Source organism: Microtus oregoni, unplaced genomic scaffold, assembly GCF_018167655.1.
Source record: "Microtus oregoni isolate MIOR12 unplaced genomic scaffold, Mior012 000024F_ref0000369, whole genome shotgun sequence".
Classification (NCBI taxonomy): Eukaryota; Metazoa; Chordata; class Mammalia; order Rodentia; family Cricetidae; genus Microtus; species Microtus oregoni.
Window position 1 is genome coordinate 730,207 of NW_024543083.1, and position 22,529 is coordinate 752,735.

The following is a 22,529-nucleotide window of genomic DNA, read 5'->3' on the forward strand; positions in this document are numbered from 1 at the left end:
CCCCGCTCATGCTGCCCGGTTTCAAAGCAACTTCTGCTACAGGAAGAAAATAAAAGGATTATTTGAGTTACTGGGGGGTGGGGGAATCTCAGAACCCACCCGCCACAAACACTAATTAGGGTAGCGTCCACCCGTCCACCCGTAGCCTGGGCAATGGGCACACCCTGGAAAGCGCGTCACGACCACGCCAATCGACCACGCCCACTTCCCCCTGGCGCTCCTCTGCGGGGCTCTTTCCCGCCGCCGTCCTGGCGCGCAAGCGCGCATGCTCCCGCCCACTTCGCCTGCGCGGCGTGACGACGCCGCTCGCTCCCGGAAGTAGGAGGCGTCCGGCGGAGTTTGTGTGGCAGCCGCCGCGGGAACCCGAGCGCGGTAGTTTTCTTCCAAGGGAGAAAGGCGGCTTCGCGGGGCTCGGCGGCGTGGGAGCGAGCGTCGGCAGCCATCTCCCGGCGTGAGAGGCGGCATGGAGGACGAGCGGGGCCGGCCGCGTGGCGGCGGCGACGCGGCTCAGCAGAAGACGCCGCGGGCCGAGTGTGAGGAGCCGCGGCCGCTGAGCGTGGAGGTGAGGGTGCTCGCGCGGGGCTGTCTCGCTTCCCCGGCTCCGTCGCCATCCGGGCGAGTCCGCCTCGGCTTGAGGGAGGAGGTCGGGCGGGAAGTTCCGAGTGAGAATTCTGCGTAAACATTCGGCCTGCGCGAGCGCACAGCCCTTCCACCAGCCCCGCGGCGCTGATTGGCTTAGCTGGCGCCGGTGCTCGCCCGCCCCCGGGTGGGGTTCCTAGCCGCCTGAGGTGCTCCCCTCAGCCTGTGCCCGCCCCAGGCCCTCGCACCGCCGTCTCTACCCGCTCCCGAAGGGGCTCCCCATTCCCCAGCTTCCCCTGTCCCCTACTATCTCGAGAATCCAGCCACAACCGGCTTCTGAAGTAGTTTGTTACCCCGCTGGTCCATCCTCGCACCGGCGGCGAGACTGTAAGACGCCTTCCCAGACTTAGTTACTCATCTTGATGGGTTAGTGTTGGCAAGCGCTGCGGCTTGGGAAGGAGACGCTAAAAAGTCCGTGCCTTTTCGTCGCAGGAGTTGAGCACTGGAAATCTAGGGTCTTCGCGGGGCTGGGGAGATGATCTGCCCAGCCGTGGAAGTGTAGGGTCAAACCCAAAACGTCAAAACGTGGGTGTTCGGGAGATGCTTCCTAGTGTCTTTGTTCTTTTCATTTACACCTTCGTGTAGTAGCCAGAATGCTCTTTTAAAATGTTACTTTTTTTAATCCATATGTGTGTATGTGTGTAGTGGATGCCACGAGTGTGCAGGTGCCTTCAAAGACCAGAGTTAGAGGTTAGACATGGATCCTGGGGACCAAACTCCCATCCGCTTGCAAGAGCATAAATTGCTCTTGAGTGATCTTTTAACGGTCTGAATGTATCTAATTTACTCCCATCGTTCCGTGCCTTCCGTTTGCCCCGGCTGCCTTTGCCCATTGCATAGTGAACATCTTTGCTTTGCTGTCCACTCTGACTTCCCTGTGTTCTTCTTTAGTAGGGGGTTTTCTCCCTTAAGAATCTTGTGTTCCCCTTGGCCTGACCACTCTTCCTCCGGATCTTTACAGCGTTATCTTACTGCGCTTGTTAACTGGGTACTTTGGAAGGCTGACAGAGGCTTGCATTTGCCTGCTCTGGAACGATGCCCCCTTTGTTCTAATCCGTGTTGTCAATAACATCACCTAAGTCACTTTTAAAGCTAATTTGCAGAGCTTTTCCTAAGTGAAACTGAGGATACTTCACTGTCTTCAAAGTCCCGAAACTTTGAAATGGAATGCTTTGTGTTCTGGACCAGTGTTCAGATTGATATTAGCGACTATTTTGCCTGTTAAAACCTTAACTGTTACATGCTTTTAACAGATGAATATATATAGTCCCCCTTGACTTCAGCCTCACAAAATTGTTGGTTGTTTTTGAGATTTATCTAGTAAATTTCCATTGACTTTAGCTTCAGTGATCGTTGTAAACCAGTAGAAGAAGAAACATTTTAATGTTTGGGCATTTTTGTTTCAACCTGCAAATGCAAAAGCTTTTCTTTTGTAAGTAGGTAGTGCATAGTTTTGGTAGTTTTATCAACAAAAGTTCGGAAACAGGAGTTACTTAAAAGTAGTTACTTTGTAGTTACTCTATAAGAGTCTCACCAAGAGCATTCAAAGGTCAAGATAGAACCTTTCTTTATAGAAAAATCCAGCAACTTTTAAGGAGAGTCGTATTTTTATTCTGGAAAGTGTAGCCCAGCCTTAAGTTCCACACTTTAAAGTACTTCTCTACAGTATAGCAAATACATGTACAAGTTCATATCCATTTCCCATAATGTGAAAGGAGTGAGTACTCTGCACGACCCCTAGCAGTACAACCTGGGCATTTGCAGGGTTGAGTTGATTGCTGAGAGTGGGAGGTAACCTTGATCTGTCAAGACCAGTTTAAGTTAGGGACTGCATTATGGCCAAGTAAATGCATATTAATATGCTATTAGCAAATAAATTGTTTCTGACGCTGCTGAGAACATAGTTTATGTTTGTAGCATTGCATGTAGAACATAATTAACTTTAGAAGTTAGTGTATTTGTGGTTTAGATCTATCCACGGGGAAAATAGAATGGAGTCATGCGACAGAAAAGCAACACTGTAGATCTGAATGACTGATGACTGTGGGACAATTTATGAGCTTTGAAGCAGAATGCATGTGTTTGCTTTAGTCCTGTGGCATTTCAGTAGTGAACCGGAAATCTGTTTCCTTTCCTTCCCGGTGGGTTCTGTTAGCTTTGTGAAATACAGCCAGACTGAAAAGTTCTGAGGAAGTCGCTGATACATACACACAGTGATGTAAAAGGTCACTTAAACTTGGCTTAGTTTCAGGATATTGTTTGTGAAAAGACTTGTTTACAGTCTGATGACTGTAAAGTAAAATTACTGTTCATTAGTAGTTAGCTTGCTATATACACAATTTCATACTTAGAGTAAGTGCTACCTAAATACTGTTTACCATTAGCAAATGCCATCTAGGACAGGTATATTTGTATAGGTGAGGGAACTGCATGTCAGTGGCCCAAGGCCCTGCTGTTGTAAAGGACCAGCTGGGGCCCAGACTGTCGCGCTCTGACCCTAATTCTGTCCTCTTTTTACTTAGCTTCATTGCATCTGAGGAATCTCATGACTCAGAGCAGAGCAGGGCCAATTACGTTGGAAACACATCTTTCATCTTCCTGCTTTTCTCCACTGGCGCCAAGGGGAGCCTTTCATTGAACATATAACATGGAGAACCCTTAGGAATTTGCATCTTTAAAAATAAAATATATTTGCACTAATTGTAAATTATCTCTCGTAGAAAAAGCAGCGATGTAGACTGGATGGCAAAGACACAGATGGATCTAAGATCATCACCTCCAATGGAAGTGACTTCAGTGACCCAGTTTACAAAGAGATTGCAATGGCAAACGGCTGTATTAATAGAATGAGTAAGGAGGAACTCAGAGCCAAGCTCTCAGAATTTAAACTTGAAACAAGGTAATGAAAACTAACATTAACCTGCTTCTTAAAAACTCGAATCACTTCACAGTTACAGAAGTAGTACCTGCTCACTTTAGAAAACCTTGACAAGACTAAAAATGAAAATCCTATTATGAGATAATTCAAATTACAACTATAATTTATATTCTTTAGCTTGAGTCTGGGCATGCAACTTTGTTTTGTTCTGCTTTAGATAGCAAAGGAGATCTCCAAATCAAAGTTTGTGACTGTGTTGAAACGTACCATCAGTGTATACATGTATAGTCATGGCTGTTGTAGCAAGTATGTTGCTTAAGTTTTACTTTTAAGAGGTCTTGTATAGTCTGAGCTGGCTTTGAGCACACAGTCCTCCTGCCTCTGCCTCCTGGCTTGTTCGCCATATTGGTCTTGAAAATTTTGCTTAATAGTTGGTCATTTACTTGACATGATAGAGGATATTTTTATTTAGTTGCATATATTTTTATAACAGGTTTGTCTGAAATCAGGTGGAAATCCTTCACATCCATACAAATCAGTCACTTTGTTTTAGCTTCTGAAGGAACTGTTGTGTCTATCACATTTAGCCGTACCGAATGGGAAAATGTAGCTTAGTGAACCCTCTGTCTTCTGAGAATTAGACACATATGTTTACAGAACTATTTTCTACCCCTTCCCACTTTCTGTTTTGTTTTTTTAAAGTTTGAGGTATGTGGCATTCTGACTTTTAACATCCAGAAATAGGCACAGTGTTTGATATCAAGAAAAAAAAAACTTGACTGTGTGTAATAGTTGAGAACATTATTCTGGGCAGTAGACTTCTTATCTCTCAAAGTGGACTGCCTCCACTAACTTTCAGATAGGACTTGTCCCCTTCCAGACTGTCTGCCACAGTTTGTAAGGAAAGTCTTGATTTTGTTTTCTCTCTGCTCTTTCTGTTATTAAAGTACAGCCTGTGGCCTACAGAAGATGTCTGAGAAAACTTGTTCTTCCCAGGTGTGAAGATCAGTTCATGGAGCTAGAGATCTAGATGCATTTTCTCAACACCTGTGTGGAACTGTAAGCACTGCACCAGACACTGACACGTTCCCCCACCCAGAAAATCTCAGTCTTGAGAAAACACACAGATGTAAGTTAGAGCAGTCAGGGCAGTGTTGGAAATCTGAGTGTCACAGTGCAGCTGAGGGTTCAGGAGTTCAGGAGTGCGATATTTAAATTAGGCCAAGTAGGAAAGGGAAGAGCATATTTCAGGCAAAAAGAAATTAAAAACAAGAAAAAACCAGAAAACTTACAATTTCTATTTTTCAGTCATATATTCTTGTCTTAATCGTACAACCAGACTTAAGAATTCAAAAGCACGCTGTATATCAAGGCTACAGCACACAGTGCTCTTTATCCACAGCTTACAGTGTAGCAGCATGCTGTGGGGAGAAGGAGTGTTGGACAGTGATACTGAAATGCTACCTCGAGCAAAGTGAAGGAGCCCTATGCTGAAGTCCCTTATTCCTTGTGATGCAGGGAAGCCACTGAAGATGACCTGCCGGGAAAATTGAATTAGTGCTCAGTTCTTAAGTCAGGTGAAGCAGTATGCTGCAGGCTGTGATCACAGGCAGCCTCTACCATAGTCCCGGAAACTAAGAGAAGCCATTGTGGAGAGGATTAAGGACAACCTGGTTCAGGTAGTGTTCAGAAGTCAACCTGGTAAACCTAACATTTGGATAAGGAGGAGCCAGGCGGATGTTAGGGAGAAGTTTTTACCCAGGGCAGCTAGTTCAGTGTTTGTGCTGCATCAGGTTTGCAGTGCTATTTCTTTAGAGAAAGGATAGATAGATAGATAGATAGATAGATAGATAGATAAATGAAGAGGAAAGAAATAAAAGTAGTCACATCTCGCTGGTCACTTGATGTCTTAATATGAAAAGGGTCGAGGGACTTTTCTATGTTTTGATAATGTGTAAAGAAAACACGAAAATGCTGGTCACGTGTATGCCTTTACTTCCAGTAACTGGGAGGCAGAGGCAGGTGTATCTCCAAGTTCAAGGTCAGCCAGCTCTACATAATAGTAAACATGAATAATAAACACCCTGAGGCAGATATTTGGGTTCAACATGAAGATCAGAAAAGTAAAACAGCCAACCATTAGAGAAACCTTTTATCTCTACCAAATCTTTAGACTGAAATGGCTGAGATCCTGTCTCTAAGAATCCTGAAGACTACACACTCCACTGAGTTCCTGTCTCTTCTCCTTTATATTCTTCTCTTTGCCCAGCCATATCACTCCTGTCTCCACCTCCACCTCCACCTCCACCTCTACCTCTGTAGTGCTTGGACTAAAGGAGTGTGAGATTAAAGGCACGTGATCACAAGTGCTGGGATCACCTTTGTATGAGCTCTGTTTCTCTTTTAGACAAGTTCAATCTTGTGTTGCCCAGGGTGGCCTTGAACTCACAGAGATCCCTCTGCCTCTGAAAAGCTGGGATGAAAGGCACACACTACCATTGCCCGGCTTGTATGGCTGATCTTCAGGCAGCTTTATTTATTAAAACATAAATAATATAGCACTATGCATAATGAGTTCCAGGACAGCAAGGACTATGTAATGAGACCCTGCCTCTTAAAAGAGTAAACACTAAAACAGTCTCAAAACAAGCAGCTGGTTGATTATCAGCTTTCATAGGTAGGGTTCTTGTTCAGTGCTTCAGTGGGTAAGAAAGGAAAGCAAATGGCTTAAAACGTGACTTTTAAGTCTCTGATTGGCAATGTGACAAAAAAATAACCTACTTCTAGTCGACCTGTGAGTATGTTAGTGTTCACTCAAAGTGGGCCCTAGGGTGGTGTATCCTGAATTACTTTTCAAGTAGCTATAAGACATTCAACTTTAGGGCCGTAATACTTTTATACCCTTAAGAATTTTTTGTTTAGTTGTCTAACCCATGAATACCAGAAGGAGTACAATATGTTCAATGTGTCTGCATTTTCTCACTCATCACTACAGTTTGTCCAGTTATCTTCAGTTTTTATATCATGTATGTCTTAACATATAAGGCAGTGTTGTGTGTGTGTGCACATAACGCATGTGCACAGTTATGGCTTAAAATACTAGATATAATGAAGACAAAACTTCTCTTGTGAAGGAAAATTTGTCGCATTAAGCATTTTGTTTTCATTCGCTCTTTGCTAACTTAGCTTTGAGTTTTTCCTTCTCTCCATTTGTCTTAGCTAGTGTTCATTAGTTATGCTGTGATTCGGACTGTTCAACCTAGTGCCTGCAGTTAGGACTGAGGATTCTCGTCTGTAACGTTGACCTAATCTTCTGTTTTTTAGAGGGGTCAAGGATGTCCTAAAGAAGAGATTGAAAAACTATTACAAGAAGCAGAAGTTGATGCTGAAAGAAAGCAGTTACGTGGACAGTTACTATGACTACATTTGTATTATTGACTTTGAAGCTACTTGTGAAGAGGGAAACCCAGCTGAGTTCATACATGAAATCATCGAGTTTCCTGTTGTTCTGTTGAATACGCACACCTTAGAAATAGTAAGTGAATTGTTGTGTTTTTATCTTATTTTTAGTAGCAACTGTTCTGGTGTTCAGTAGGAAACTGGAAGCGCCTGTCTGCCATTTTAGCTGGAAATAGAATTTGAAAAGGATATTTTTGCACATTGCTGTGTGCTCCCTATCAGCATGGTTATTTAATAGAGAAACCATAATGAAGCGAATCCAGGACTTGCTTTTCTTCTCCGTGAACTGAAATTGTGGTGCTTTTCTGGTGCTCAGAACAGCTGAGTAGATGGCAATCTCTAGGGAAGTGACAACGACAATGGAAAAATACCCTGGTACCTGCCCCTGGCCCCAGAGATAAGAGTCTAGTTCTGTGGATGGCCCTTGGCATCAGCTTACTTTTTAGAGCACCGTAGGTGGTTTTGATGTTCAGTGAGGGTGGAGGATAGTTTGTAGAAATATTGCTGGTGGCATTGCGGGGGTGGTAGTAGCTGGACCTAAATTCCCAAACCAGACTTTGCATACCCTAGGTGATTGCTGGCACTGCATTGTTAGTTCAGGGCATCATAGAATGTACTCCTAAACATACTTCTTACCTTTAAAATGTGATCAAGGAGATGCCATAGGCCTCTGTCTAGTCACTAAGTCCAGAAAGACCTTGTACATGGTAATGTGTTATGCTCTTCATCTCCATCCCCCTTTGGGGAGTTCTCTCCTCATACCTTCTTGAAGCAGGTCTTTTCTATTTGTTTCACCTGCATGATCCAGCCTATTTCTAAAATTGTCTGCTCCAAAACAGTCAAAAGGGAAAATGGGAGCTGTGTAGGCAGGTGTCCTGGCTAACTCAGACGTTCTCTGAGCTTGGGGCACTGTAAGCACTAGACAGTCAGGTACATTGCCTTCTGGCGTGTTCTCATGTGTCCCACCACAGGGAAATCCTCCTCTTACTCCACTCTGCTGCTACTACCCCTCTTCTTCATTTATGGAAAACCCTTCAGTAAGTTCCATACCCTTCTGTCTTCATTTGCTTTCTTCCCATCATCTCTTATATCCACTCCATTCAATCAAGCTTAAACTGTATACTCTCTTTAAAAAACTTGTGTGTGTGTGTGTGTGTGTGTACACCACAGCCCCTGTGTGACAATAAGAATAACTTTGGGGAGATGGTTCCCTCCGCCCATTTTGTTTAGAAAGGATCTCTTGGTTCTCTTGCCCACCTATTCCAGGCTTCTGGGCAGTTCTTCATCAGTAGGTCTGTGTTCTGTCCTTGTGACCAGCTAATTTCAACACAGTGGCCCAAGGACCCTTTAAAAACCTTGCCATGACTCCTGTTTTAACTTTAAATAAAAAACATATGCCATGTATGATTTAGCCTCTTACGGATGATTATCTCCTGTTTTTATGAATTTATTTATTATTAAACCCATGTATTTTGTTTCAATCTCAGGCTGATTTCCTATGTTTTAAAACCCATTATCGTAATGCACCAACTTCAGTAGGCTTAATGTTCTGAACATGCTGTAAACAAAATGACCAACGCTTTCACACCAAGAAAATATTTACCTCAGCTTTGAAGGTTTGCTTTTAGACAAAATAAACTATCTTTACATTTAAATATCAGAGGACTTTTTGTTGGGGAAGTCCCCTTGGGAACTCTAAAATGATCTGCCATGTATTTCTGCTGTGGTTGGATCTTTTTGCGTGTGTGTCCGTACTGTAGTCACGTAAGGCGCTTTCCCTGTGTCCCTCCCTGCAGGAAGACACGTTTCAGCAGTATGTGAGGCCAGAGGTTAACTCACAGCTTTCAGATTTCTGCATCAGTCTCACTGGAATTACTCAGGTGATAATTCTGTCTTAATTTCTGTTAGTTTTGGTGGTGGGTGCTTGTTTATTTTGAATTTGAAAAGAAAATTTTGAATTTGATTTATTTTGTGAATAGTATAAAAATATCATTATGAGCAATTTAATGTGTTGTTTTCCCTGTTTGGTAAAAGTCTTTCTTTCATACTCTGATTAAAACAAAAAGTAGGAGATGGTTTAAGAGATGGTTCAGCAGTTAGGAGCATTGGCTGTTCTTTCAGAGGACATGGATTCAATCCCCAGCACCCACAAGTCCAGATCCAGGTTCCAGTGCCCTCTTGCGGCCTCCATGGGCACTGAACATGCACATGGTGCACACAAAGGCCAAGTACCCATCACAGACAATTAAAGGGCTTTTTAAAATAATAAATTAACAATTATCTGTAGTAACAAATAATAATGACAATTTTTTTTAAACAAACAGAAGGTCTTAGAACTGGTGCAGTGGTGTGTGCTATAGTTTCACTTGCTAAGGGAGTAAGGGGCACAGTTTGGAGGCTAGATGCCCTCTTAGCTCAGACATTTGAGACCAGCTTGGGCAGCACTGACAGCCTCTCTTCAGAAACAAAAGTCAAAGCCAAACTACACATGATAGCATTTTTGTTACTCCCTCCTCCCCACCCCCCGGGAGTTGTAATGGTGCAGTCAGGATGTTAGTTGTAAACTGGGCGGTGGTGGTGCTCGCCTTTAATCTCTGTGAGTGTGAGGCAGCCTTGTCCATAGAGCTAGTTCTAGGACAACTACGGCTATTGCACAGACAAACCCTGTCTTGAAAAACAAAGAAAAGAATTCAGTTGTAAAATGGAGCTTTAGTAAGATAAGTGTCACTGCTATATTTAGATAGGATTTGGAACATGTCTGTTTACAGTCTTGACTATATACCTTTGGTGGTCTGTCTCTGGTTATTGTTTATGTTTTAATATATAGGTCTTTTAAAATTTATTTGGATCCTTGATTAGTTTCACACTCTCTACACATAGTTCAGTGCCCACAGGCCAGTCTGGTCCAGCAATCCTTCTGTTGAGCTTCACTCTTCCCAGTGACTCTAGGTCACCTGTGTCATTAACAAAACCAGGACGATCTTAATTCTTAATTTTGGGAGAGTTGTATACTCACTTGAGAGCAGTCTTTATTTCTTGGCCATAAAATGAGTTAATTTTCTCAGATTAACATTTAGGTAGTCAGTAGGTCTAAGTCATTGAAATCAGAGTTTAACAGTTCAGGAATTGTTTGTTCTCTGGTTTATGCCTGGGTGTGTTGCAGCGCCATAAGCAATAGCTCTCCTAACCTTGTTCTCCTTGTGTCTTCAGGATCAGGTAGACAGAGCCGATGCTTTCCCTCAGGTCCTGAAAAAAGTAATTGAGTGGATGAAGTCAAAGGAGTTAGGAACTAAGTACAAATACTGCATATTAACAGATGGGTAAGTAGGAAAATGCAGTTTCATTCCTGTTTACCAGTGAAGAGGCTCTTACTCATTGAGTGTCTAGACTGTCAATGCAATGTTATTTAGTAAGTCCCCAGGAGTCACTGCACAAGAAAGGGTCGTTCCCCACTTGAGAGTTGGAGGCAGGAGGATTAGGAATTCAAGGTCAGCCTACGTAGTGAATTGGAGGCAATCCTCAACTGTATTTTGAGATTATATCTCAAAATCCTACTTGTGCCTCTTCTCCAAATAAGAAAAGGAAAAGGGAAAATGAAGAACTAATAGGAAGGTCTGAAGGGTTGAAAGGGGCACAGACATTGTGCCAAGGTCACTGTACCACAATGTCATCAAAGGTGAAGAAAAAAGCCCTAAAGATCTGGTCTAGTGTCTGCCATGGTGGTGTGTGCTCCCATGTTAAGTTGTTGGTGACATAGAAGACTTCGAGCTCAGCACATATGACCTTAAATTCTGGGACAGATCATTCAAAATCGGTAGTTTGTTTGTTTGTTTGTTTTGCTTTTTAATTAGAACAGTAGCAAAAACAGTAATTGATGCCCCCCCCCCAAAAAAAAAAAAAAACAATTAGGCAGCTCAGGCAATTGTCTGGTGAGGGCTGATGATGGCTGTTAAAAATACGCGGAGGAAGTAATGCCCTGGGGTATGTAGTTGTTTTTGATTTTATAGCAGTGAGTTGAGGGGTTGTAAAATTTGCAGCTGTTCTTGACTCTGCCTAAGAGTAACTTTGAGGTCACTGATTTGCACATTGCACACTCAGTTGGCTGGTTTGATTCTGAGACAAGGTTTCACTGTGGAGCATAGGCTGGTCTGGGTGCTGCAGCCGCCACAGTGCTAGGATTAAGTAGTGTGCAATACACCCCACAGTAAGCACAGTAGAGGAATAGCAGGCCAGGTTGTATGTTCACCCCTAAAATTTGTCTCCATGTTAGTTGCTTACATGTTTTGTGTCAGGACATACTCTTAAAGAACTTAACTAAAATGATAAGTTTGGTGTAATATGCAAGTCTAGCAGTTACACAAAAGAACTCATTAAGGTGACAGTTTGACAGGAATCAGAGCCATGAGCAATCAAGATGAGGAGCCTTGGTGAAGAAAATAACTGCATTTTTTTTTTAAGCTTAAAATTTTTTCTGGGAATCAAGGTTAATAAGTTCTCAGCTTGGTATTTTGTGTGAATATGAGAAGGTCAACGTAAGTAGAACACAGAAAGAACAACTTAAAGTATTCTTCGTAGTACTGGTGTAGCGTTTACTTTATTCCCTTTCTCTCTTTATAAGTTCCTGGGATATGAGTAAGTTCCTGAACATCCAGTGCCAACTCAGCAGGCTCAAATACCCTCCTTTTGCTAAAAAGTGGATCAATATTCGAAAGTCATATGGAAACTTTTATAAGGTAAAAATTTTACTTTTTAAATTAGTTATGCTGGCCGTATTTGCTCAATTTTACATATATATTCAGCTGTGATTTTGTATGCATATTAAAAAAAATTTAAGTTTTTAAAATTTTGATTTTTCTCTGTGTGCATGTATTTATAAAATTATAGAAGTGTTTTATGGGCCCCTATCTTCATTAAAATGCTGATTTTGAAGTAAAGGATGAAATAGCTGTTATGATTTCTATGCTTTGTTTTTCTTTCTTCGGCCACAGTTAGTCAATTTGGATGTAACTTAAGATCATATAAACTGGTATCATCGAGACATGCTTCCTTATTTAAGCACTGGGTGTAACGTGCGAGTGACCACAGTTGCAGGGCGCACAGGGGTCTCTCTCGGTTCTCAGACAGTTGAGTGAATGCCCCCATGTTTAGGCATCATATATGCCCAGGTATATAAATCTAAATATAAATCCATCAATAGTTTTTGAAGTAGCACCCCATCTCTGCAGAAAGATGAGCACTATTCTATCATTTTTATTAAAATTTCCATTTTTAATTAAAAACATTTTTATAAATATTTCTGGTCACAGCTTTCCCCTTTCAACTCCCAAATCCTCTTTACCCACTCAACTCCATGCTCCTTCTCTCTCTCTAAAACACACAGAACTCATAAAAATACAAGCCAGAGTATACAGGCAAACTACCAACAAGACAAAAAATGCCCCAAACTGAGACAAAAAGTACCAAGAGTACTCAATGAAACTCTGTTGGAGAAAACTTAATCCTTCTGTTGCTAGTGTGTATCAGTTACGGGGAGCTTTGGTTAGGGTGGGAGCCTGTGTGCACTTCAGCCCTGTGCATGCTGCCTCAGTCTCTGAGTTCATGTAGGCATCAGTCCTGTTTAGGGAAGACACTGTTTCCTTGGAGTCATCCTTCACCCCTGGCTCCTTTACCTCGTCTGCATAGCTCCCTGAACCCTGAGAGGAGGGGTTTGATGGAGACACCTGCTTAGGACTGAGTGCTCCAAGGTCTCACTCTGCACGTTGTCCAGTCATGGGTTTCTGTTAATTCCCATCTGCTGTGCACAGAGGCTTCTCTGATGGTGGCTGGGCCAGGCAGGAGAAGCAGTGATAGTATTCCTCTTCCCTGGGGATGCCTTTGTTTTGCTGACACCTGTGTTAGAGGTCCAGCGGCCTCACTTGTCTTCCGCCCCGACCACTGAGAGTTAGCTTGCCTCCCTGTTCCACAGCGTGGCCACACCTTCTCAACATCACCGTTTTTAATTTGTTCCCCTGGCTAATACCTCAAAGTTACTGCTGGACGATGGACATGGAACTCTCTAGCTCAAGGCTATGCCAGCCCAAATGCCTATGTAGTGGAGTCCACGAACTGTTTTTCTTTCTTCTGCAACTATGATTGATGGTTTAGTGAGTGGTGGTCTGCTGGTGCCTGTGTTGTTTCAGTGCGTGTGCATCAGAGTCTCTTGAGAACTCTGGTGGTATGCTAGTGGTCGCCTTTATATGGGACTTGGTCTTTTTCCCTTGCAGCTGTTAATATCCTTCCTTTGTTCTGTGCATACAAGTGTTTTGATTATTAAGTCCCATGGGGAGTTTCTTTTCTGGGCCTGTCCATTTGATGTTCTGTATGTCCCTTCAGCCTTGATGGGAATCTCTTTCTTTAGCTTTGGGGATTTTTCTTTTATGATTTTGTTAAAATTATTTTCTGGACCTTTGACCTAGGTTTCTTCTTCTTCCTTTGTATCAGTATTTGTAGGATTGGTCTTTTCATAGTCTTTTATCCCAGGTGTCTTGTGTGGTTTTCATTTTGTTTGTTTGTTTTTGTTCTGTTTTGTTTAAGATTTATTATTTTCTTTTGATTAATCTTTTCTTTTATAGTGTCTTTATGACCTGAAATTCTCTCTTCCACCTCAGTTTCCTCTGAGTTTTTTATTTTGACTTACTGAATTGAGTTTTATTTTTGGTTTTTGTCTTTTAGAGTCAGGATCTTACTGCGTAGCTCTGACTGTGCAGGAACTCACTATGTAGACCAGGCTAGCCTCAAACTTACGGAGATAGATCTTCCTGCCTCTCCCTCCCGAGTGCTGGAATTAAAGGTGTGTTCCACCACACCTGCCAGTTTGACTTTAATGCTTCTATTTCTCTTTTAGATTTTACTTTCATGCCTTGAGTTGTTTTTTTATTATTTCATCCAATCGTTTATTTTCCTGGTCTTCATTCAGGCATATTCTTGTTAAGGTCGTTGAGCATATTCATAATTGCTGTCTTGAAGTTTTTGTCCTGTGCCTTAGTGAAATTGCTTTTCTCTGGGAAAAGTAGAATAGGGTACTACCGACTGTTTTGTTTCTTAGTTTTTAGTTTAACTGTTCAGAGTACTTAAAATACTTACTAAACTTTTTCTTTTCCAGGTTCCTAGAAGCCAAACTAAACTGACAATAATGCTTGAAAAATTAGGAATGGATTACGATGGGCGGCCTCACAGTGGTCTTGATGACTCTAGGAATATTGCTAGAATAGCAATTCGGATGCTTCAGGATGGATGTGAACTTCGAATCAATGAAAAAATACACGGAGGACAGTTGATGAGTGTCTCCTCTTCCTTACCAGTAGAGGGCGCTCCAGCTCCACAAATGCCACACAGTAGAAAGTAGCTGCATATTTGTTGGCTCAGTTGCTAACGATTGTATCCCAGCTAGTGCAGCCTCAAGCACCTTTAAACATTTAAAATCCTATTACAGTTACAGAGAGATGGGTATGTATACAAACACTCAGTGGGGGAACACTCTGAATTCTTTGTCACCAGCACTTTTGGTATGAGCAGTATTTGTTACACAGTAGCCATTCCTGCTTAGAGCTGAATTTTATACTATGGGGTATCCAAGATGTGTTTGTTTGGCTTTAAATGCAGATTTATTGATTTATTCCTTGATGTTGAAATTTGAAATGAATTTCTACATTAATACCATTAAATTAAATATGTTTTTAGAAGTGTGGAAAGGATTGAAAAGTAATGTTTATGTTCCCATTGGATTTTGTGTACAACATAGTCCTTTTAGTTTTTGAAGTTTGTAGGTAAAGTTCAACTGCAGTCAGCCTCTTGGTGTCATTGAGGGATTTGTTACTTCAAGTAGCATAATGTGTGTATATAAGCTACACATATTCTCCCATACACTTAAATGAATTCTAGATAGCTTATACTTAATAAAGTATAAAGAAAATGGTTGCATTGTCTAGGGACTGAAGACAAGAATAAAAGTGTGCGGTGATGCACACACAGCACAGTAGGCCTGACCACACGGCACATGAAGAGTTGCTCAGCCAGCAGCAGCAGTTGACCTGTGCACCACACATTCTGGTCCATTCAGCTTCACGCTTTCTGGGCAGCAAATTCAGGTATTTCTTTCTGGAACACTGCGTGTATTCGGGACAGGTAGTTGCTTTAAAGGTTTACCACCAAGCTTGACAACCCAAGTTTGAGTCTGAGTACTCACACGGTGGACTGAGAGAATCAACTCAAGGGTGCCCTCCGACCCTCTGCTTGCACGCTGGTGGAATTGAGCCTTCCACAGCAAATGAGAATAAGCACAATGTGATAAAGTACTGGGACGCGTCTGCTTTCAGCTCATAACTGAAACCCTGTCATAGACTACAGGCTCTAGTAAGAAATCTAGTTTTTGAGAAGATTGGTGAAGAGTTAGAAGAACCAGCCTGTGACATACACATGTAATTCCAGTACTGGGGAGTTAGGGTGAAGATGAATCTGAGGCCACCCTGGATCCACCAAGAGAACCCGACTCCAAAAATGTCACAAAAGTTAAAATTATAAGAGCTGTAACCTACAAATCAATGGGAGCTTTTAGGGATTTGTTCATTAGCTTCTCTCCATTGTGAATGTGTATTTGCCCCACTTTGAGACTGACTTACTGACATTTGTGTTCAGTTAAGTGTGCCATAGTTAGTAAAAGTACCTGGCTTGTCTTAGTGATCAGTGCATATTGGAAAATAATTCCTATTTATAAAATCAGAATGTGCATTGGAGATAATGATGGAAAACTATCTAGAGGCCAAACGAATGGACTTTTGGAATTAAACCCCTCTCAAGCTCTTCCTGGACTAATTTCACTATGGCTTGTGTTTTGTTTTAAACCCTTAATAGTGACTGTGGAGCCACATTATTTCCGTGGTCAATCCAGGCAAGTAGATTTCATCATGTTCTCCAGTCCTGTGTGTAAGAGAAAGGACAGCAGGCATGCGTGGTGGCTGAGAGCTCACTACAGGCTATGGTGTTTTGAGCCAACATGCTCCTGTCCTGTCAGAGAGGAGTGGGAAAAAACGCAGTGTCGCGAGGCCCGCTGGGCTTGACTGTTGAGGTGATTTTCCCAGGTTGCCATGTTGACACAGGGCAGGTCCATGCCCTTGAAAAAGAATTGTTTGTCACCTGATTACATAGTTGCTACCAAATAGCTGAAACTACAATTGGAAGATTGGAGAATAGCAGGAAATATTAATAATGCCTTCCTGGGTTTTCTGGTTTTTGTTTTTTAAATCAGGCTGATTAAATTTCTTCCTGACAAGTAACCAAGTACTTAACTTTTTTTTCTTAAATAATTCCAATAGTAAAAGTTTTTATAATTCTTGGTCCTACTAAGTGTTTTGCCATCTTTCCTCATCATGTTTTGAGTTTCCACCGACCCTTCTGATTTGGTTTGGTTTCTGCTCTGATGGCTTGTCTTCAACATGTAGAATCAGGTAGTTCTTGGGAGGAAAATGCTCAGGAGTGGCCGCCGCTGTGTAAAGATATTTGTACTGTTCTATTCTTGTTACTGCTGTAACCTGTTGGACTGAGAGTAATATAGTTTCTTAAAGCCTCTGCTCTCTCCTTTGTCATCAGTAGCCATGTTCATTCCCTTGTGTTCCTTTTACTTGCTTAGACACATTGAGATGTTTTTTACCTATGTTGTTTCCAAATCCACACCAACTGATACATACACTCAGCTATATTTTGTCTCTCATGTTTGCATTGAATACTGACATGGACTCTGAAAATATTTTCTTTCTACTTTTCCCTTCTTTGACTGACCCAAACAGAAGAATGAAGAAGTAGTTTGTTTGTTTTTATGTGTGTGTTTGCCTGTGTGAGTTTAGGTGCACCATGTGCCCTTAGATGCCTGTGGAGCTCTGAGGGTATCAGATGCCACCTTGGAACTGGAGTTACAGGTGGTTGTGAGCCACCTAACGTGGGTGCTGGGAACCTGAATCCATGCTTCTACAAGAGCAGCCATCACTCAACCGTGGAGCCATCTCGAGCCCCAAAGAAATGTTTTTCTGAATCCCTCCCTTACTCCCTCCCTCCCTTCCTTTCTTTGCTTTTTTTTTTTCCCTTTAGAGACCTGCTTGTCCTTCAGTAGGGATAGATTTCCTCAGCTAGGTTAGCATGAAATACTGTGGGAGTCGCTAACATGATACTTAGATTCTGTCGTTGAGTTATCATTTATTAGTTTCTTGAGAGGTGAAGCATCACTAGTCCATCTTCCTGAATGTTACCTACAAAATATTAGCATGCAGACTAAGGTGGAGGGAAGGTGGGCAGCAAGATTTCTAGGGAAGGAGGGATCGTGAGTGATCAGAAGAAGCAGCACCAGAGGGTGTTTTGGAGGCTGGGAGGGCCAGTGCCTAGATGGTACATTTGGGGAGGACCTTGCCATGTCAGCATGGTGTGGAGAGAATGGTGGGAAGGAAAAGTAAGAGCGCACCCTCTTCAATCTCTGCCTGTAAAGCTGCTAATAACATCCGGTGGGCCCACCCTTATGACCTCACCTGACCCCAGTTTCTACCTCTCAGTACCATTAACAGAGGAATTTGAGGTGTTTTTAAGACCTGAGCTTTAGGCTATGCATTGAAACCATACCGCTGTGTTAAACTTCTCTCTTGCTGTGATAATACCATGGCCAAAGGCAGCTTGGGAGTAGAGGGCGCCTTTTATCCAACACCTGAGAAGTTAGGGCGGCAAGTCTGGGGAAAGCTGCTTAGTGGTGGCACCGCCCACAGTGGGCAATGCCTTCCTATGTCAATTGCCAATCAAGAAAAAGACTCAGGTAGGTCCACAGACCTGTCTGAGGCATTTTTCCCGTTGAGACTCCCTCAAGTACCTGTGGGCTGTGTCAAGCTGAAGCTAACAAGGAGACACTGTGCCTCCCTCTCTGTTCGTCTCATAGATCTTTCTAAAACGTTCTGCTGCACTTCTATCACAGAAGGCGTTTAGACCTTCCAGTATGGGCTCCTTATGTTTTACATCTTCCCCAGGTTGATAACTATCCCTGCTTTATGTGTGTCAATCTCCTACTTTTGTCCCCAGAAAGTAGTCCATCAAGCTTGGTCTCTTCTAATTTTTAAGAACTGACTTTGATCCCAACTTACCCTGACTCTGACGATGTCTTCCGATGTTTTCTGTGCCCACTGGACCCTTGATTGGTGCCACGGAGGTTCATATTCACATATTCATAGGCTCTTACATATCGTGCCCTCAGACTCTAACATACAGTGTATAGTTGAGAACAGGCATGGTGAAATATACCCTTATGGTCAGTACCTCTTCCTGAACCAAAGAAGGTGGGTAACTTAAATCCCAATTACTCTGAAGAAAGAGTGGCTTTCCATTTTCTTGTTCCTATGAACTCTGACTCTCAGAGTCAGAAATATTTAATCCCTATCAATACTTGGCTTTCCCTCTAGATGCCAGAAAAAGCAAACAAATGCTGAATTCATTCTAGTCTGTCTCTGCATTGCTAATTTTAAACACCCTCCAAGTATCTTTGACCTTGAAAAGGTCATTCATTGCTTCCCTTCTGTTTTGGAGCAATAATTCAACTTTTTTGGTTTGCACAAATCCTTTTTTAAAAGAGTTTTAGAAGGAAACTTTTTCCATTGCATACCTTCGTTTTTGTTTGCCTCTCTAGAGACCCACCCGCCCCTGCCTCTTGAGTGATTAAAAGTGTGAGCCACCACACCTGGCTCCATTGCACAGTTAAAGCACATTAAATTTCCCAGGTTTGATCTTGTCGGTAGATAGCATATTCACCTTAGCATGAGTACTCATGTTATGTCTGATGGGTTCTAAGTGCTATAGAAATTCTATTATCCACAGAAATGCATAGAGAGGGGCTGGAGAAATGACTTAGTGGTTAAGAGTACATACTGCCCTTGCAGAGAGCCTGAGCTCACTTGTCAGCAACCAGCTCTGAGGAATCTGACGCCCTCTTCTGGCCTTCATGGGCAACTGTAGTCACATGCATGAGTGTACACACACATTTTCAAAAAAAAAAAAAAAAACAAAAAAAAACAAAAAAAGAAACCAGCCCTAAAGATGAATAAAGATTTTTAAAGTATATCTTTTTCTTTCTTAAGTTACATAGTTATCTCAACTACTCCCATCAAGATTTTCTAATACAATAAAACCACTGAAAATGCCAATGTTGGACCTAAAATTCGATGCAAATATAGAGTTGTATTAGTGCAAATGAAGGAAGATTGCTTTGCCTTATGCTGTCCTACAGTGTAAAAGCAGTGACCGCTGCCTGCTCAGGAAGCCCCCAGGGCAGTCACTGTACTCTGACTATTACTGTGGTGCTCAGCTCCTGTATGGGGAAAGGTGGCCTGGGCGGGAGAGCAGGAGCCGTTCCCACTGGACCAGCAGATCTCGTCCTTGTATTTCTGTGTTACAAAGCCGTAGAGGCATTTTAAATATTTGATATTAAATGTAAACTGTGGAGTGCTCCTTTGTGGGGGGGCGGGGGGAGGGTCAGGGCATTAGACCCAGGGTCTCATGTGTGACACCAGTCAAAGATTCTACCACAGAGCCACTTTCATGAAAGAGCACTTAGTAGTCTGTTTAATTTTTAAAGCTTGTATCCATATCAGTGTGAGTGCATCTGTACATAAAGAGGAGAAGGAATGGGAATAACTTTCAGGACAGTTTTATCAGTTTCTTAAACCCCATGCCAAAGACTACATTGTGTTCTGTCTTCAAAACTGAGTTTTAAAGTCACCAGTTAATGATGATTAGCTTTTTGGTCTTTTATTATTGGAAACGCTTGTTGTAGGTTATATGACTGTTAGAAGTATATGTAAATTAGAATGATACATTCTCAGGTTTGGGAATGTAAGCTTAAAGGGTCTTACCAAGACTTAGTGCCTATTAGTTGGTCCTTAGGGAAACTCTAATCCAGTGTATTCAAGAATTGGGATAGTCCAACCTGTTACTTTCAAAACACATTTGTACAGATATAGTATTTTTATATAATTAGCGCTTTAGATTATTTTTATTAGACTACATGCTCCTGACTTTATATATGTCAAATATCTATTATAGAATAAAATGAAGTATAGTAAGTCAACCAAATTGAACTAATTTTGTCAGAAAATGGTTTGTGAATAAAATATGCTAATGGAGGGAGCTGGAGAGATGGCTCAGAGGTTAAGAGCATTGCCTGCTCTTCCAAAGGTCCTGAGTTCAATTCCCAGCAACCACATGGTGGCTCACAACCATCTGGAATGAGATCTGGTGCCCTCTTCTGGCCTGCAGTCATACACACAGACAGAATATTGTATACAAAATAAATAAATATTTAAAAAAAAATGCTAATGGATTCTGAAGAATATGAAATCCATCAAGAAACAATGTAGTCTGATGAAAAGATTATACAAAGGAGTCGAAGAAATGGCCCAGTGGTTAGGAGCACTTGCTGCTTTTCCAGGGGGCCTGGTTTTGAGCCTCAGGATCCACATGGTGGTTTATAACTACCCATAACTCCAGTTCCAGTGGGACCCAGTGTGCTCTTCTGACCTAGTACTAGGGACTCATGGACACATACATACATGCAAACAAACACCTCAAATTTTAAAAATGACATTATAGAAAGCAGTGAGGATTTAAACTCTGGTAGATTTACCAGACAAGACTCAGTGTTTCCTCTAAGTTGTAACAAGTCAGTGCTTTGTATGAAATGGTCATCTCCTAAGCAGGTTAGGTGGGTACAAGGTGAGATGTTTGGAACTGAGATGTTTGGTAGCGTTAGGAAGTAAATGCAAACTGCTTTACTAAAGCATCAGGTGCTGTCTGCTGCTAAAAACAAACTGGTCTGGCAGCTGGCGTCTAATTTGTTTTTCTGCTGGTAAATCGTAGTAATAATTTTAAAAGATTTAAGTAAACTGTTACTTGTGAAGATAATTATCTTACAGTATAATTCAGAGACATTTTGTGTACAGATTTTATTTAGTTCATCATGAAAATTTTGATAGTCTATAAAAATATTTCTTGCTACAATAAAAATAATAAACTACCAGAATATCTTTTTGATGGCCCAAAGTTACTATTTTATTTATTGTCCTAAGAATAATTTTTCTGTTTTATTTTTATTCTTTGAGGATTTTATACATATGTACAATGTATTTTGATCTTATTCACCTGAAAACTACCCTACTGCCTCAGCCCCTCCCAGTTCCCATCTCTTAAGATTTTTTTTGTTAACTACCAGGTTCAGTTTGTGCTGCCCAAATACGTGTGGGTATGGGACCATTAGGAATAAGTTTTGTTTTTGTTTTTTAAAACCTAACATTAGTTGTGCCTTTAGTGTGCTGGACATTGTCCTAAATGCTTTTTATTACTATTAAATCTTATAAATATTCTGGTGGGTTGCATGAAGTCTGGCAGTCAGAGGACAGTTTGAGGGAGCCAGTTCTCTCCCTGTGATGCAGAAGTCACAAACTAATCCCACACTAGTTCAGAATTATGAGTAATAAAGGGTTATTTATTCAGGGGAGACTTACAGATCACTGTCCTAGATAACAGTCCTCTGTATGAACGGGGAACAGGAACAGAGTCTAGCAGCCCGAAGCAAGATAGCAGGCTCATGCTGTACAGTTGCATTTATAGTTTAAGAGACCATGCCCAAGTGGACTGGTATCTTAAAGGCTATTGGCTGAAGGAGTGGAAGGAGCGCCCACAGCACCATATCTTAAAGGGTATTGGCTGAAGGAACAGATGGAGCTCCTACAGCATCCCTGCCCCTTATGGGACCCGGAGAAGAAACGCAGGTCACCAGGCTTGGTAACAAGTGTCTTTGCCTTCTGAACCAGCTCAGTGACCTTGGTCAGTTTTTAAACAATTGACAGGTTTAGGTTTTGCTACCTGGCTGATGGAACTGTGTGTGTGTGTCAGAGCCCTTGAACTTGGTTACTGGGAACCAAACTCAGGTCCTCTGCAAAAACAGCAAGCATCCAGCTCCTGAGCCATCTCGCCAATCCCAGATTTTTATTCTTGAGACAGTTATTAAAAAATCATATTCTCTGTCACATTTTTGCATGGCCCTACTAGTTAAAGTCACTTATTCCAAGGCTTGATTCTAGTACCAGGTTTGGGGAGACATTTACTACCTACTGTCCAGAGGAGATGAAATAAAACTCTAGACGTTCTCAGCCTTCCTAACACTGTGACCCTTTAATACAGTTCCTCATGCCGTGGTGCCCCAACAATAAAGAGCTAATTCCAGGACAGTCTCCAAAGCTACAGAGAAACCCTGTCTCAAAAAAACCAAAAAAGGAAAAAAAATTCTGTTATTGCTACTTCATGCCTTAGTTAGGGTTTCTATTGCTGTGAAGAGATACCATGACTACAGCAACTGTTGGAAAACATTTAATTGGGCTGGCTTACAGCTTCAGAGAGGTTCAGTCGGTTATCATCGTTGTGGGACATGATGGCATGCAAGCAGACATGGTGCTGGGGTCTAGAGCTCTACATCTTGATCCACAAGCAGCAGGAGTCT

At 41.9% G+C, this 22,529-nt stretch overlaps 1 protein-coding gene across 1 annotated transcript; it reads left to right on the plus strand.

Annotated features, from left to right (window-relative positions):
* Positions 1-295: 295 nt before the first annotated feature.
* Eri1 (exoribonuclease 1) lies at positions 296-16,596 on the plus strand. The gene is made up of 7 exons (XM_041673853.1): positions 296-562; positions 3,360-3,538; positions 6,842-7,052; positions 8,773-8,856; positions 10,187-10,296; positions 11,595-11,709; positions 14,118-16,596. Exons 1-7 carry the CDS (start codon positions 464-466, stop codon positions 14,358-14,360), a joined length of 1,041 nt encoding a protein of 346 aa, XP_041529787.1. The 5' UTR covers positions 296-463; the 3' UTR covers positions 14,361-16,596.
* Positions 16,597-22,529: the final 5,933 nt, after the last annotated feature.